We start from the raw sequence: 16,572 nt of genomic DNA, 5'->3' as shown, positions 1-16,572 counted from the left end.
GTTTTTTTTTTTTTAAATATTTTTTATTAATAAAAGTTAATAAAAAAAATATTAAAAAAAAAAACACCTTCCACTTCTTCAGATACACTGCAAAAAAATGCACTGAAACATAAGTCACCAGACCCTTAGATATATAGATATAGATACAGTGAGCGGAGGCAGAGAGTTGGCCTTAGATATATAGATATATAAAGGTTTAAGGATTTAGAGTTGGTGGATAGAGTGCCTGAAGAACTGTGGATGGAGGCTCGTAACATTATACAGGAGACAGCAACAAAAACCATCCCAATGAAAAAGAAATGCAAGAAAGCAAAGTGGCTGTCCAATGAGGCCTTACAAATAGCGGGGGAGAGAAGGCAAGCAAAATGCGAGGGAGATCGTGAAAGATACAGGAAATTGAATGCAGATTTCCAAAGAATAGCAAGGAGAGACAAGAGGGCCTTTCTAAATGAGCAATGCAAAGAAATAGAGGAAAATAACAGAATGGGAAAAACCAGAGATTTGTTCAAGAAAATTGGAGATATGAAAGGAAGATTTCGTACAAAGATTACCACAATTAAGGACAAAAGTGGAAAGGACCTAACAGAAGCAGAAGACATCAAGAAGAGGTGGCAAGAATACACAGAGGAATTATACCAGAAAGATATGGAGGTCTCATACACCCCAGGTAATGTGGTTGCTGACCTTGAGCCAGACATCCTGGAGAGTGAAGTCAAATGGGCCTTAGAAAGCCTCGCTAACAACAAGGCCAGTGGAAGTGATGATATTCCAGCTGAACTATTTAAAATTTTAAAAGATGATGCTGTTAAGGTGCTACACTCAATATGCCAGCAAATTTGGAAAACTCAGCAGTGGCCAGAGGATTGGAGAAGATCAGTCTACATCCCAATCCCAAAGAAGGGCAGTGCCAAAGAATGCTCCAACTACCGCACAATTGCACTCATTTCACACGCTAGCAAGGTTATGCTTAAAATTCTACAAGGCAGGCTTAAGCAGTATGTGGACCAAGAACTCCCAGAAGTGCAAGCTGGATTTCGAAGGGGCAGAGGAACCAGAGACCAAATTGCAAACATGCGCTGGATTATGGAGAAAGCTAGAGAGTTCCAGAAAAACATCTACTTCTGCTTCATTGACTACGCAAAAGCATTTGACTGTGTCGACCACAGCAAACTATGGCAAGTTCTTAAAGAAATGGGAGTGCCAGATCACCTCATTTGTCTCCTGAGAAATCTCTATGTGGGACAAGAAGCTACAGTTAGAACTGGATATGGAACAACTGATTGGTTCAAAATTGGGAAAGGAGTACGACAAGGCTGTATATTGTCTCCCTGCTTATTTAACTTATATGCAGAATTCACCATGCGAAAGGCTGGACTGGATGAATCCCAAACCGGAATTAAGATTGCCGGAAAAAATATCAACAACCTCAGATATGCTGATGATACTACCCTGATGGCAGAAAGTGAGGAGGAATTAAAGAACCTTTTAATGAGGGTGAAAGAGGAGAGCGCTAAATATGGTCTGAAGCTCAACATCAAAAAAACTAAGATCATGGCCACTGGTCCCATCACCTCCTGGCAAATAGAAGGGGAAGAAATGGAGGCAGTGAGAGATTTCACTTTCTTGGGTTCCATGATCACTGCAGATGGTGACAGCAGTCACGAAATTAGAAGACGCCTGCTTCTTGGGAGAAAAGCAATGACAAACCTAGACAACATCTTAAAAAGCAAAGACATCACCTTGCCGACAAAGGTCCGTATAGTTAAAGCTATGGTTTTCCCAGTAGTAATGTATGGAAGTGAGAGCTGGACCATAAAGAAGGCTGATCGCCGAAGAATTGATGCTTTTGAATTATGGTGCTGGAGGAGACTCTTGAGAGTCCCATGGACTGCAAGAAGATCAAACCTATCCATTCTCAAAGAAATCAGCCCTGAGTGCTCACTAGAAGGACAGATCCTGAAGTTGAGGCTCCAGTACTTTGGCCACCTCATGAGAAGAGAAGACTCCCTAGAAAAGACCCTGATGTTGGGAAAGATGGAGGGCACAAGGAGAAGGGGACGACAGAGGATGAGATGGTTGGACAGTGTTCTCGAAGCTACTAACATGAGTTTGGCCAAACTGCGGGAGGCAGTGAAGGATAGGCGTGCCTGGCGTACTCTGGTCCATGGGGTCACGAAGAGTCGGACACGACTGAACGACTGAACAACAACATTAATAAAAGTTGGGGTCTCTTCCTGTTCAGGGCTTCCATTTTGCTCCACCTGGTGGCGGGTGGGGGCCCTGTCACGAGAGTCTTCAATAAAGACCAAGCCTACTGGCTGCTGTTTTCTCTGACATTCCTGGCTGGTGTCCTTGCTTTTTGTCCAAGGGAGCCCTCAGATTTCTCCTTTAACAAGCAAAAGAGGGTTAAAATTTGCCTGCGTGCCACTCTTCTGCTATGTTTATGGAGAAGTTAGTTACATCGAACCAATTGCAGTTTACAGTACGCATTGTTTAAATTTATATGTCACATTTTAATACCTTTGGTCATGGGCATAGCCAAAAATTATGCTGTGGGGGAGGGGGGCAGAACCGAGCTTGGCGAAGTATTTATTTACTTGATTTATTGGGGGGGGGGGTCAGCTGCCTCCCTGCACTCCCCAGGCTACGCCCATGCCTTTGGCTCTCAAAACAGCTAACAACCAAGAATGGATATCAACTCAATTCTGGCCAGCGGCGTTGCCCTGTTGAGGTCAATGGGGCTTAAAGGTAAAGGGACCCCTGACCATTAGGTTCAGTCGCGGACGACTCTGGAGTTGTGGCGCTGATCTCACTTTACTGGCCGAGGGAGCCGGCGTACAGCTTCCGGGTCAAGTGACCAGCATGACTAAGCCGCTTATGGCGAACCAGAGCAGCACACGGAAACGCCGTTTACCTTCCCGCCAGAGCGGTACCTATTTATCTATTTGCCCTTTGACATGCTTTCGAACTGCTAGGTGGGCAGGAGATGGGACCGAGCAATGGGAGCTCACCCCATCGCAGGGATTCGAACCGCCAACCTTCTGATCGGTTTAACCCACAGCGCCAGCCATGGGGCTTAGTCCCAGATAAATGGGATTAGGAATGCTGCCCAAATGAACCATAAGTGACTCCTTTGCCGTTACACCCTTTTATGTTTGTGTGAGACTGAGACACACACACAATCTATCTATCTATCTATATACTGGTATATATATATATATATATACACACACACACATATACACACACACTTGTGGATTATCATGGTATATTGAAAAAGCCAGTGTTCTCAAAGCTACCAACATGAGTCTGACCAAACTGCGGGAGGCAGTGGAAGACAGGAGTGCCTGGCGTGCTCTGGTCCATGGGGTCACAAAGAAAGAGTCGGACACGACTGAACAACAACAATTGAAAAAGCATGCACACAACTAAAACATTCATCGGATTTCCACACCAAATATAACAATAACATATTCAACACAACCGGGCATGCTATGGAAAGCAGTAACTGAAGCGGCTTAGCAAATGTAAAGTAAAAGACCCGGAAGGCGCGAATGCCACGGTTCGGCAATTACTTAGTCACGTGCGTTCCTTTATTATGCTTTCAGAGCGCATGCTCTTTTGGTTTCTGAAACCCGAGCAGCCCCGCCCCTATAACCCCTCTCGCGCGGGCGGGGGCGGGGGGGGCGGGACGCCCATCCCTCCCCGGCCTGCTCCACTGGAAGCGCGGAAGCGAGTGATGGGTAAGTCCAACAACCATTAGGCAGCGGGCGTTCTAGGTCGGGCCCGCCCAGCTTCCATTCCCTTCTTCGCGGATTGGGAGTTCCGGCTTCTCGCTTTCACCGGGTTGGCTGACTGTGGGAGCTCTGAGGCGGCTCCGCAAGTTCCTCACCCGGCAACGTTCGCTTGGCGGGCTTTTTCGGTCCTCTCGCTGTTGCGGGGCGTTGCCAGAGCTGCTTTTAGGAGTCCGGAGGCCGCGTCATGGCTTGGAGGTTCATGAGGTGGGTTTTTTTTTGGGGGGGGGGGTCCCCCGAGGGCCTAGTCAGCGAAGAATTATAAATGGGACGAAGCGCGCGCGGGGTTGGGGGTGCCTCTTCCCGCGTCCACTCCCCGAAAGTAGGCCTTGACTTGGAACGGGCTGCGATTGCCAGCCGTTTCTACCTCCGCCTCCCCTGCCGTTTTTGCACTAGGGCTGTCGGGTTATGGGGACGGGACCGGTCGTGGTCCTTCTGCCTCTTTAGGCAGGACTTGCCCTGCTGGTCGGGGACTGATGGGGAAGCTCTTCGGCTGCCCTTCGCGGTGTTGGAAGCGGTGCCTTGTGCTGCGGTCTCAGCCTGTAATTTGGTTTTGCATTATTATTATTAGTATTAATTATTGCTAATCAGCGCAATAAATATTACAAAAACGCTAACAAGCGTCCAGGAGCCTTCTCCCCCCCCCCAAATAAAAGAATAAAGAAGAACATGAATTTGGTTAAGTGCTGTGTACTAAAGGGTAAAGGTAAAGGTCCGTGTTAACAAGTGTTTTCCCGGGACTCTGTTTATCATCAAGGACTTTGTTTTCATTCTTGGCCCTTACATTTCCGGTTTGACCCACCACTTCGCTCTGGCCTAATATTTTCTTTCTTTCTCACATTTCTTATCCAAGTACACAGGAGCCAACTCCTAGGGACCATGGTCCCTTTGCTCACCCAATAAAATATTTGAGGTGGTCGCCCCCCAAGTTGGTGGACATTGCCATTGAAATGGGGTGTGACAGCCACATGTGGTCAATGTGGGGTGGTGCTTACCTGGGCCCCCCAATAATTTATTCAAGTCTCCCCCCCCCCCCCCGTCCAAGTATATTTGGTGCTGCACCAACTACTACATCTCGAAGGCAACATTGACGCAGTGCTGACAGGCCCATTTCTTCATACCCGTGTGTGTGGCTTGATTTTCAGAGAATGAGAGGGAGCAAACCCTTCACCACACTCTTGGCACTTAACATTTTATAGCTGCTGCTACTCTATCGTCCATTGTTTTTCTCCCAAGTGTGCTTCTTGGTATCAACACTCAGCCGAAGAGAAAGTGTTTACTGCACATATGCACACCCCTTTTGCTTTAAAAAGAATTGCGACCCACATTTTATACTGAGTTGGGATACAATATCTTTGTCATGTCTAGTTCGGTCTGTATCGTAGACTTCAGGCCTTCAGAAAGGGGATAATAAGTCACCAGCATAAAGGTAAAGGACCCCTGACAGTTAAGTCCAGTTGTGAACGACTGGAGTTGTGGCGCTCATCTTGCTTTACAGGCCGAGGGAGCCGGCGTTTGTCCACAGACAGTATTTCCGGGTCATGTGGCCAGCATGAGTAAGCCGCTTCTGGCACAACGGAACACCGAAACCAGAGCAGCGTACAGAAACGCTGTTTACCTTCCTGCCAGAGCGGTACCTATTTATCTACTTGCACTTTTGGGTGTTCTTTCAAACTGCTAGGTTGGCAGGAGCTGGGACCGAGCAACAGGAGCTCATCCCGTTGTGGGGATTCGAGCCACCAACCTGATTGGCAAGCCCAAGAGGCTCAGTGGTTTAGACCACAGCACCACCCTGCAAAGAGTCACCATTTCCAGTAACACACAAACTATTTGGTCTCACAGTCCCAAGATTATTGTCTAATGTGGAACACATCACATTCCATTCTTTGAAATCATTCCTTCAATACTGTCTTGAAGTACGTTTTTTAGCATGTTTGTTCCATAAATGGGTAGCAGATGGCGAGAGAGATTTGCCTAAGGTCTACACGTTTTGAATTCATAACTGATTGGAAGTTTGATGGGTAGGTTAACTGCTAGTGGGTTGGCTAACTCTGGACAAGTTTACCTTTGTGTTTTGTTTAATTTGTGTTCTGTTCCTTCCATTTGGAGGAGGAGTGGGGTGGGGTGGGGAGACTTTGAACTCACTTTAGACACTTTATCTCACATGTGATTTTGTGTGCATGTGTGTGAGTCCCCCCCCCCCCTTTTGTGAATTGCTTAGAAAGTGCCAACTTGATGTCAAACTTCATACAAGATTGTAGTACTGGTTGTTAAAAGTGTACAAACCATAGTTCCATCTGATTATTAAAAAGGTAGTACAAATTAAACAACAAAATGTGACACTGTGCAACTTCTGGTCAGGGTATTGGCCTCTCCATATCCCCTTCATAATTCCTCACCCTGCAACAGCCAGTCATTGGGGTAAGCCTAATCCCAGCTGCATCAAAATATTTCTCCAGCAATGTATTTGGGCAGCTTTCACTTCTGCCCATGAAGGTATTTCAAAAGAGTTCTTATGTGTGAACCTGTCAGTTGAACACCCTGACACCAATAACAAACAATTCCAAAGGAACTTCTTTTAAAATTCTTTTTTTCTTTTTTTTGGCAGCAATTTTGAATGGGAATTGGATCCTGATATATATGGAGATCGGCATTACAATGCTTTTACTCGAGAATTTTATCCCAGCCTAGAAGACCTTGTGGGATCAGATGCTACTATGGTGACTGAAGAAGATATGGATTCAGCTATCTTATTTGGAACTCTGAGAGGCAATGTGGTTGGATTGCGGTATTATACAGGAGTGGTAAGTACAGGAGGAATAATAGTAGAATTAGCAACTGAGAACTAGATTGCTTGAAAGGAAGAACTAGGTATGTTATATAAATTCTAGATAATTAGGTTGTTTGTACTCCTAGTAATGAGCAGAGGCGACTGAAGCATTAAGTAATTTGCACTTTAATTGTAATTCCGGGGGTGGGTGGGGGGATAATTCAGGGATGCCTAACCTTTGACAAGTTCAAGAGTAGCCAATGTAGTGTCCTCCAAAGGTTGTTGGACTCACAAATCCCATCATCCCTGACTGTTAGCCGTGGTGGCTAATGAGTAAGTCCCATTCAAGTAAACAGGGCTTAGGCTACTTGTGAATAGGATTATGTAGGAAAGGGAAGAGTAATGCCTCTGATGGGGGTATTAATATTGCTTGTCTGTTTTACATGTGAACTGGGCAAACCCAAATTTAAAGTATGATTGCAAGTAGTCACATCATATGATGGGTTAAGGCTGTAAATAGATGTTCTTGATAATGGTGCCTTGATTATGGAATTCCCCTCTGTCTCAAATTCATTTGAGGTGAGGTAATTAAATTTCTATAGCACCCTTCATCTGTGGATTGCAGGGTGGTTTATAATATAAAAATCTTCAAGGTGGAACATTTTTTTTTGTATAATTTCATCCAGAGCTGTTCACTGAACCTATTCTACAACAGATTTGGACCTTACTCTACTTCTGTGAGGTGACTGGTACTGCAAGCAAGATCCGCACTTCCACTGTGTGTGTATCTTGTATCAGATTCCCAATGTGTTAATTGTACAAAGAAGTGTATTGTACAAGGAAGTTGAAGCATTGTAGTATATTATAATTTTCAAACTTTGATTATACACTTGGGTACTGAGGCTAAAGACTGCTCTGAAGTTTAATGTACCTGAAATGTTGAGGCAAATCCTCAATCCTTCTTCAGTTTATATACAGAATGTTTCTAGTACTGTAAAAACTTCCTGTTAGAATAAGGGCTTTTGCATTTTTCTCCAAAATGAGTTGGAACAGTTTCCACCTTCAAGTCAGGCTGTCATATTCAAATTCCTTTGCAGGGTTAAATAAATTTCAGCTGTTCTATGAGCAATGGAATATGGATGATTTTATTACTTAGGAATTTCAATGTGTTTAATATTAACTGTAAAAAGCACTGGAAACAAACAAAATATGGTGTGAAGGTAAAACTGCTTTCCTTAACAGTGTTTTAAAGATGCTTTGGTTGGTGAATCCTGTGTATTTTATTGTGTATTTTGTACATTTTAAATAACATGTAGACTAATTTTGCAGGTCAATAATAATGAAATGGTTGCACTCCAGAGAGAGCCTAACAACATATATGACAAGAATGCTGTAAAAGTAAATAATGTGAATGGAGACCAGGTAGGCCACATCAAAAAAGAGCTGGCAGCATCATTGGCATACATCATGGACAACAAGTTGGCAGTGGTGGAGGGGTAAGTATGTAAATGCAGGGCTATTTCCCCCATTGTTTTCTTGAACAACAGCCCATTGGTAGTAGTTAGTAAAAATAAAGGTTTGCTACTGTTTACATGATGTGAATCATTTTGATTGTGCCACTAAAACTAGTTTCCAATAAATAAAGCAAAGTGGGATATCTGGAAGTAGAATAACAATTTGCAGGAAGCAAACTCTATAAACTAAGACAGTGTTTTTCAACCACTGTTCCGCGGCACACTAGTGTGCCGCGAGATGTTGCCTGGTGTGCCGTGGGAAAAATTGAAAAATTCAAGAGAATTACTTTATATATAGTCAATATAGGCACAGAGTTAATTTTTTTAACATTTTCAAATGGTGGTGTGCCTCGTGATTTTTTTCATGAAACAAGTGTGCCTTTGCCCAAAAAAGGTTGAAAAACACTGAACTAAGAAGTCTCAGTATCTGATTACTGGTTGTGCTGGTGGCTTATGTTGAATAGGTATACTATGGTGTAAACAGAAACTTGCAAACATGAAGTGGTTTACTGCATCTGTCACAGAATGATAAGTTCATTGAGTTTTAGAATTGATACCAGATATATAAGTAACAGTTATTCTACTATCTCTTGAAGCATTGCATAATTAAGGTTAAGTTTCAAAGACCAAGGTTTTCCCTACCATTGAATTTAATTAATTTTTGCCACTGAATTTCCATACCTTTTTGAAGCGTACTACTAACATATTGATTCAGCAGTAGTATTGTGTATGTAAATAGTAGAAACAGGTGGTTCTCTTAATTCTCTACACTCTTAAAATCAGTCCCTCCCCTTACCCCTTCATTCCCTTTCCATTGCATTCTAGCCTCCTTTTATAGTTCATTTTAGGATTATGGTAGTTATAGGTAAAACTAGAATAGATGATGCTGAGATTCAAATCTCTACCCAAGTGTGATGCTTATTTGGAACTTTGATCCCGCCAGTGTCTCAGTCTAACATACCTCACACGTTGGTTGTGAAGATAAAAAAACCCAGCTGTTTGTGTGCAATGTATGCTGTCCCAGTGTTTTGGGTTTTTAAAAAGAAGGGCAGGCTATAAATATAATAATGTAATATTTTTCCTCTTGTCTAGGGTTGTTCCTTCTGGAGCAAAGAATACTTTCACTATGCCAGTACAGTTGAGTTTTTGGGGAAAAGCAGAAAATAAGCAAGCAGTTCTTGATCGACTAAAAATGCAGGGCTTTAAATTAGCTCCTCCAGGAAAAAGTAAGTTAAATAAATATTTTATACATAAACTCAATAGAAATTCCTTTAATCAAAACATGCAAGTACTTCTCAGCTTATTAAACTTCTCTTATTTTGCATCACAGAGAACTCTGTAAGTATAAAGAAGTTTTGGTCTATGGATAATGGGAGAGCATTTGCAATCATTTACTAGTTTCCCCACCTTCCCCTTAAAAAAAATGTTACTTAGTTTCAGAATTTAGCATTGGGACTAGCAAGACATATGGCAAAGCTGGAACAAGTTACAGTGCTCCGATCCATGCTGCTGTACAAATGACAACTGAACAGGTACAACGCATGTTTGTTGTTAGAATTTGAGGTGCTAAATGTACTTTAGAACTTTAAACTCTCATTTTAATAGGAGTAGAGCTTTGGGGTATATTACCTCGTCTAACTTCTCTGTACAATTCTAGCTCAAGACTGAATTTGACAAACTCTTTGAAGATCTGAAGGAAGATGATAAAACGCGTGAAGTAGAAGCAGCAAAGGTAATATATCCAGCACATTACATTGATAGTGTGTTAGTGCACACGTTAAACACTGGCAAAATGCTAGTAAGTTCTCAACTACAGGTTGTGGTTTCTGTTACGAAAATGTGTATAATATGGCATCTTAATTTTTCCAGGCTGTTGTAACTCCATTACTTCCACATCAGAAGCAGGCTTTGGCTTGGATGATTTCACGTGAGAACAACAAGGAGTTGCCTCCATTTTGGGAAGAGAGGGAAAACTACTTCTACAATACAATTACCAACTTTGCTGAAAAAACGCGGCCAGAAAATGTTCTTGGAGGAATATTGGCAGATGACATGGGCTTGGTAATTCTTATATATTGGAATGTTGCCTCTGGGAACCAGTGTGGTGTAGTGGTTAGAGTGTCAGACTGTAACTGAGGAGATCCAGGTTCAAATCCCTACTCAACTGCAATACTCCATGGGTGACTTTGGGGCAGTCACTACGTCTCACTTGACCTACCTCACAGGGTTCTTGTGACAATAAAAGTGGGAAGAAGCATGTATGCTTCCTTCAGCTCCTTGGAGGAAGGCAGTATAAAAAAGAAATAAATATTACAAACTTAACTTACGAAACAATGTTAATAAATTGTTCAATTTATTTTAGGGTAAAACACTTACTACGATAGCTGTGATACTTAGCAACTTCCATGGTGGCAAACCTCTTCCTGTTAAAAAGAAAAGTGATCAACTGAAGATATTTCCTATTAAGGTAAATTACTGTTAATACCAGATCCCTGCCTTCAATTGTATCAGTTCCAACTTCTCATATTTATAAGACAAAAATAATGCAGATGTGTAAAGCAAGAAAGGAATAATATGTCACTGATGTTCTTGTAGAATATTTGATCATGTTCTCTCTCTCCATATATATATGTGTGTGTGAATTTTATTAATTTGAATTCTACATGTTACTTGGACTTTTAGCCAAGCCATCCCTATGACTGTTTTTTTTAAAACAAAAACAAAAATACCAAAATAAAAACTGTAAATAAAATGTGTTCTATCACCTCTTGTGCAGTAAGTTTTAGCCAGGCTGCCTAAAGCAGCCCCAAACAAAAGGCTCTTCAGAAGGTTCAGGATCTGGCAGTGTTCCAGAAGGAGGTATTTGCGTAAATATGGATCACTTCTATCCAGAATAAGAGAGAGCAGATATAAATAGCCATGCCTCACAATTATGTGTGTCCTGATTTCATTGGAACTTACCAAGTATAGGATCGCAGCCTAAATACTTCTGTAGGAGAAGTGCCACATGTTGTCAGAAATTCGTAACTATAAGGATGCAAAGTAGAAAGTGTCTCTAGCAGCAAGTGCCATCTTCAGTAATAATTTTTCTTACGTTGTCCTCAACAGTACATACTGTATTTTCCGGCGTACAAGACGACTGGGCGTATAAGACGACCCCCATCTTCTCCAGTTAAAATATAGAGTTTGAGATATACTCGACCACAGATTCTCCACCTGGTGTATAAGACGACCCCCGACTTTTGAGAAGATTTTCCTGGATTAAAAAGTAGTCTTATATGCCAGAATATACAGTAGATGTATAAATGTATCTAGTTACCAGTTGGCTTAGATTAGTTAACACTTGGGACATATTGGAATTGTTTTGTTGCATTTCTGAACAAAAAATATTGTAATGCCCTAAAAATGCCATGTTTCTGGGCAACATGTCTGATGCATTCAGTATAAATCCACCTAAGTAGACACCATTTACCAACCCCATACTGTACTACAAGAAAGAGACTTAAAATCTCAGGAGAAAATGGTCCGAATGTTGCAAGCTTCTGGAGAAGATGGGACAACAGTAGCAGCCAATTAGAAAACAAGGAACAAATTCAAACAAACAAACAAACAAACTGTATTCTTAATTTACAGGGAGGATCTAAAATATACAGTGTTTTAGAAATTACAGCTTATTGTTGTAAATTTTGGGAAACCTTGATTAATTGAGGTGAGTGTATTATCTGAATGAAGTGTCTGAATTAGTGGGAAACCTATTAATTGTTACATTGAAGATCTGTGCTAGCCACTTGTTCTTTCAAGTATGTTTCAACTAATTTCCATAAGATTTGTTTTGTTTTTAAACTAAAATTTAGATGCCATTTCAGTGGTTGTTTTTTTTTCCCTTTTAGAAATGTGTTCCTGCTGTGAAAAATGACCAAGAAGGTAATTTTGATCTGGAAACTACCGTATTTTTTTGCTCCATAAGAACATAGTTTTTAGAGGAGGAAAGGGGGAAAGCCCTGTTTCTTTGAGGATCAGCTGAAAGTGGTGCAGCTTCTTTTGCAAAGGGAAAAGCCTGTTTTTTTGAGGATCAGCTGAAAGTGGTGCAGCTTTTTTGCAAAGGGAAAAGCCCCGTTTTTTTGAGGATCAGCTGAAAGTGGTGCAGCTTGTTTTTCAAAGAGGAAAAACCCCGTTTTTATGGGTTTCAACTCACAGTTCTGCAGCTTCTAGTCCTCCAGACAGATAATCTAATCAGCCAGTCACATGCTGCTGGGGAAACAAACAGCCTCCCTCTGCATTCAGCAGTGGAGACCTGGGCAAGGGGGCGGGGCTGGAAAGAGAGCCTTATCTCTCCTCCGATCACTTGCTGAACAGCTGTTCAGCGGCTTCCTTTCAACACCCCCTTCTCTCTTTGTAAAAAAAAAGAGCATGACCTGCTTTTCACCCCTAGGCAATTCGGCTCCAAGGACCATGCATTCGCTCCATAAGACGCACAGACATTTCCCCTTACTTTTTAGGAGAAAAAAAAGTGCGTCTTATGGAGCGAAAAATAAAGTAATCACATTTGTTTTGAATTCAGTCATGATAACTTTCAGTGGAAATTAATTTAAGAATTTTTTTTTACATTAAATATCCTAATTGATCACCAGTAGCTTAAATTTATGACTTGTTGTGGAAGGGGGAATTATTGGCTTGCCTTTGCCTTTGTTTTTATTTTGTATTTATTATTATGATGTATTTTCCGTTTCTTACACTGTGATTTTAATGTGAACTGCCCTGAGATTTACTGGATAGGGTGGTATGCAACATTAATTAAATGAATTAACTAATAATAAGTTATTAGAGAAATCACGGGGTGTTTTTTCTTTTCATTTGTATACTTATTGTTAAAGCACCCAGAATTGGCCTGCAGCTGAATGCTTCTGATACAAAGGAGAGTGATCCTCTTCCATCTCAGTCATCTAGAACCCATCCAAAGAGGTAAGCATATTTTATCTGTTCTTATAAGTCTACTACTTCTGAACTGTTCTCTCCCCCCTCCCCTGTGTGTGAGAGGGGGTGCTTCTTGGGAGAGAGGTTGCTTTCTGGAGTAAAATCAAATGAGTTTTTTAGATGAGCGGCACACGTTGTAAGGTTATCCTTATTCTGGCCCATTTGGTGACTGGCATAATTTCTGTTCAATGCTACTGTTTGATAGCGTATAGAGATAAATTTACCAATCTAAATGATCAGATAAGAGCTTGTGAAATCCTCTATTCATTGTAATCCTTTTGCTTTCTAAATGCTTTAGAGCTGTGGGCAAAAAGCCAAAGTATACAGTAAGCAGTGACTCAGAGCCCGAAGAGCAGAACACACAAATAATGGAAAGTGAGCTTCACTTATTTTTTGGGGTCATTATATTTGTTTTAACAACTTTATTGATTTCCACACTGTGTTAACACTTTTCTTGTTTTCCCAGCCAAAGTGCAAAAAACGCATCCAGCAACAAGAAAGAGAAGAAAAGGTATGATGCTGGTACTTAAAAAATACTACGGTCAAAAAGTTATTGATCCCCCTTCCCAATAAAACCTGATAACAGTATCCTAATGAGGCCATTCTAACAGAGAGTGTGTGTGTGACTTTTTGCAAAACTTAAACATACTGGTGCATAACACATGGTTGTTGGCATGGTGCAATTGAATGTGTGTTTGCACATTGTCACTATGCTTATGGATGGGCTGCTTTAGGTATTTGAATGAACTGGCCTGTTGTCTAGTTGAATCAGGACTGGCTCTAAGCTAGGAAAAATAATCTTTGATCTATGAACTATACTATCTCTATTAATTGTGGCTAAACCTATAGTTCTCATCTTCTTTATACCTAGAAGACGGATAGTATGTGCATGAGTGCTCACATGACTGAATAAAAAGCTTTTCAAAATAATCTTATTTTAATTAATTTAAACAGGAACTTTCATTTTTCAAATGTACGTGAATATTCAGTTATAAAACATTGTTTTCACAGCTTCTTGTGATATTCAAGAGGATAAAGCATTTGCTTCTGCTCTTGAAGAACCAGCCATTTCTTCAAAAAAGACAAAGAAAAAAGGTATCCAAACCATTAAGCTTTTCCTTTTACTGTACAATGTGACCCAGCATGAAATGCTACACAGTATACTTTTTAACAAGCCTATAGTAGGGAAGGAAAGGAAGACATGATGATTCCTAGTTGGTGGTATGTGAACCCCAGGGGCTCTATGTAACCCACCCAGGGGCTCTGTGGCACCATTAACATAACAAAAACTATCATAGAGGTATCAAAAATTACAAAGGTAAGGGGTCCATGGCTTGGCTTTGGAAAAATGGGGGGTCTGCAATACTTAGCTAATTGGGAACTACTGGTGTAAATGATTGAATTCCTATGCAGTAGTTAAAACAAACATGGGAATAATACATACTTAGGATTAGAGATGATAGTAAATAATTGCAAATTGACTGGATACATCAGGTGTACCCAGACTTACCGGACCTCGCACGGCGGGCTGGAGGGCGGGGGAGCGCGCACCCACACACTTATTTCCGGTGCACTTTTGGGTCGACAGAGCGCCAAAAATAGCTTGTGCGCACGGGCCTCCGCAGACCCGGAAGTGTGCTGGAAATGATGCTTGCGCATGCGCACAAGCTATTTCCAGCGCTCCACTGACCTGAAAGTGAGCAGCCACGCCAGTAAGAGCGGGTGGCAGCAGCGGGCGGCGGGGGTTGCCGGGGCCGCATCCACCCGCGGGCCTTAGTCTGGGGACCCCTGGGATACATCTAAAGAGGACTACATGGAAGTAGTCACAGTGCAGTTACATTGCTAATTATTGTTTTTCCTCTTCAAAGGTGCCGTTACTACACAGCATAAGAAAAATGAAGGTGAAGAGACACTTGGGACAACACTGATCATTTGTCCACTTTCTGTCCTAAGTAACTGGATTGTAGGTTTTAAATTTAAACAATTGTTATTTTCTAAAATAAAATTATTGTATCTTAACATGTAAAAAAAAGTTAAAGTGAGGATATATGGGGATTAGAATCTTAATACTGTCTAAATGTTCACAACCAAGATTTAAAGTGCAATCATATTTATTCATATATCCTATTGAATTCATTGGGGCTTATTCTAAGGTAAACAAACAGAATTGCAGCCACAGTAATATAATTTAAGACAGTTGATGATGAACCGAATGGGTTGGGTATTTCTAATGTTGACTGTGCCTCCAACCTTGAAACTACAGTATGCAAGTTGCTCTTATTTTTTCCCCAGCAGATCAACTTCCATTGTAGCCACAATAAATCTGAATTAGGCTTACTCTTACTGTGCTCTATCAGGAAGGGCTGTGGCTCAGCTGTGAGTGTCTCCTTTCTGAAAGATGGAGAGCCACTGCCAGTCAGTGAATATAGTGCTGAGCTAGATGCACCAAGGGTTATGGTTCCTGACTAGTATAGCTTAGAAACCTCTTGACAGATGACAGTTGTTGAGCCATCAGTTAATCGCAACCATCTGGTTAATTTTTATTTCAGGATCAGTTTGAACAACATGTGGATCCAGGTGTTCACTTGAACACTTACGTTTACTATGGCTCGGAGCGCAGCAAAGATCCAGCGGTACTTTCAAGGCAGGATGTTGTATTAACAACATACAATGTTTTAGCTAGTGACTATGGAGTAAGTATGGTGAAAAGTTGCAGCAAGATAAAGAAAAGCAGTTTATACTTCATAATTATTTGACTTTTGTTCTAAAATACAATCTAGTAGTCATGCTCCATTGTATTCCTTTTTTAAAAAACATTGTATGAGTCTTTAGTTCAGAACAAGCATATATATATGAACGAGGTTTTTGTCTTGCGGAAGGGCGTCTCCAAACATAAACTGCCATCTCTCATCTCATATCATCACCCTTGACCTCATTCCCCGGATGGGCGCCAGATAAAACTGGCGCACTTGACAACTACAGGGGCAGGGTTCCTCTGTGAATCTGCATTTCTAAGCAGATGCACAGAGAAAACAGGCTTTAACATTTTCTGGTGTCTCCAGTTGGTAGAAAGTGGGATGAGATGGCAAATGTTCTCTTCCACTCCCGCCCAGGTGTTTTAGTTTCTAATGGCTTCCAGTCGCTAATGGTTTCTATGCTTTCATCTTGAAACAGTTTAATGTTTTATACTTGAGGTGTTCATTATACTCTAGCTGCACTACGATGCACTTTCATATAGGTTGTTATATTTTATTATACTGTAAGTTTTGTGGGATTCTATCCAACTAAGTCATATTCAGAGCAGACCCACTGAAATTGATGGACGTGACTAACTTGAGTTCATTGATTTCAGTGGGTCTCCTCTGAGTACAACTTAGTTGGCTACAACTCTTTGGAGTCTTGTTCTACCTGGCATTGAGTGCTTAAATTACTGTAATGGATAGCTTGGAAATAACTCGGATGTTATTCTAAGTCAGCTGTTAAAGAATGAGTAGTAAAAACAAGTGAAATCCTGTACCTG

General features: G+C 41.3%; 1 protein-coding gene across 2 annotated transcripts in view; it reads left to right on the top strand.

Annotated features, from left to right (window-relative positions):
* Positions 1-3,879: 3,879 nt before the first annotated feature.
* HLTF (helicase like transcription factor) overlaps positions 3,880-16,572 on the top strand; it is a 28,178-nt gene continuing 15,485 nt past the window's right edge. For both annotated transcript variants that reach the window (XM_033150416.1, XM_033150415.1), the window contains exons 1-15: positions 3,880-4,001; positions 6,403-6,598; positions 7,894-8,060; positions 9,171-9,304; positions 9,513-9,610; positions 9,736-9,810; positions 9,948-10,139; positions 10,441-10,545; positions 11,969-12,002; positions 12,953-13,040; positions 13,351-13,427; positions 13,519-13,563; positions 14,064-14,147; positions 14,921-15,015; positions 15,602-15,745. In XM_033150416.1, the coding sequence (XP_033006307.1) occupies positions 3,982-4,001; positions 6,403-6,598; positions 7,894-8,060; positions 9,171-9,304; positions 9,513-9,610; positions 9,736-9,810; positions 9,948-10,139; positions 10,441-10,545; positions 11,969-12,002; positions 12,953-13,040; positions 13,351-13,427; positions 13,519-13,563; positions 14,064-14,147; positions 14,921-15,015; positions 15,602-15,745 (1,554 nt within the window). In that variant the 5' untranslated portion in view covers positions 3,880-3,981. The remainder of the gene's footprint in view (positions 4,002-6,402; positions 6,599-7,893; positions 8,061-9,170; positions 9,305-9,512; positions 9,611-9,735; positions 9,811-9,947; positions 10,140-10,440; positions 10,546-11,968; positions 12,003-12,952; positions 13,041-13,350; positions 13,428-13,518; positions 13,564-14,063; positions 14,148-14,920; positions 15,016-15,601; positions 15,746-16,572) is intronic.

The sequence above is a fragment of the Lacerta agilis genome, chromosome 5 (assembly GCF_009819535.1).
Source record: "Lacerta agilis isolate rLacAgi1 chromosome 5, rLacAgi1.pri, whole genome shotgun sequence".
Taxonomy (NCBI): Eukaryota; Metazoa; Chordata; class Lepidosauria; order Squamata; family Lacertidae; genus Lacerta; species Lacerta agilis.
This window is presented reverse-complemented; position numbering and strand designations above follow the sequence as displayed.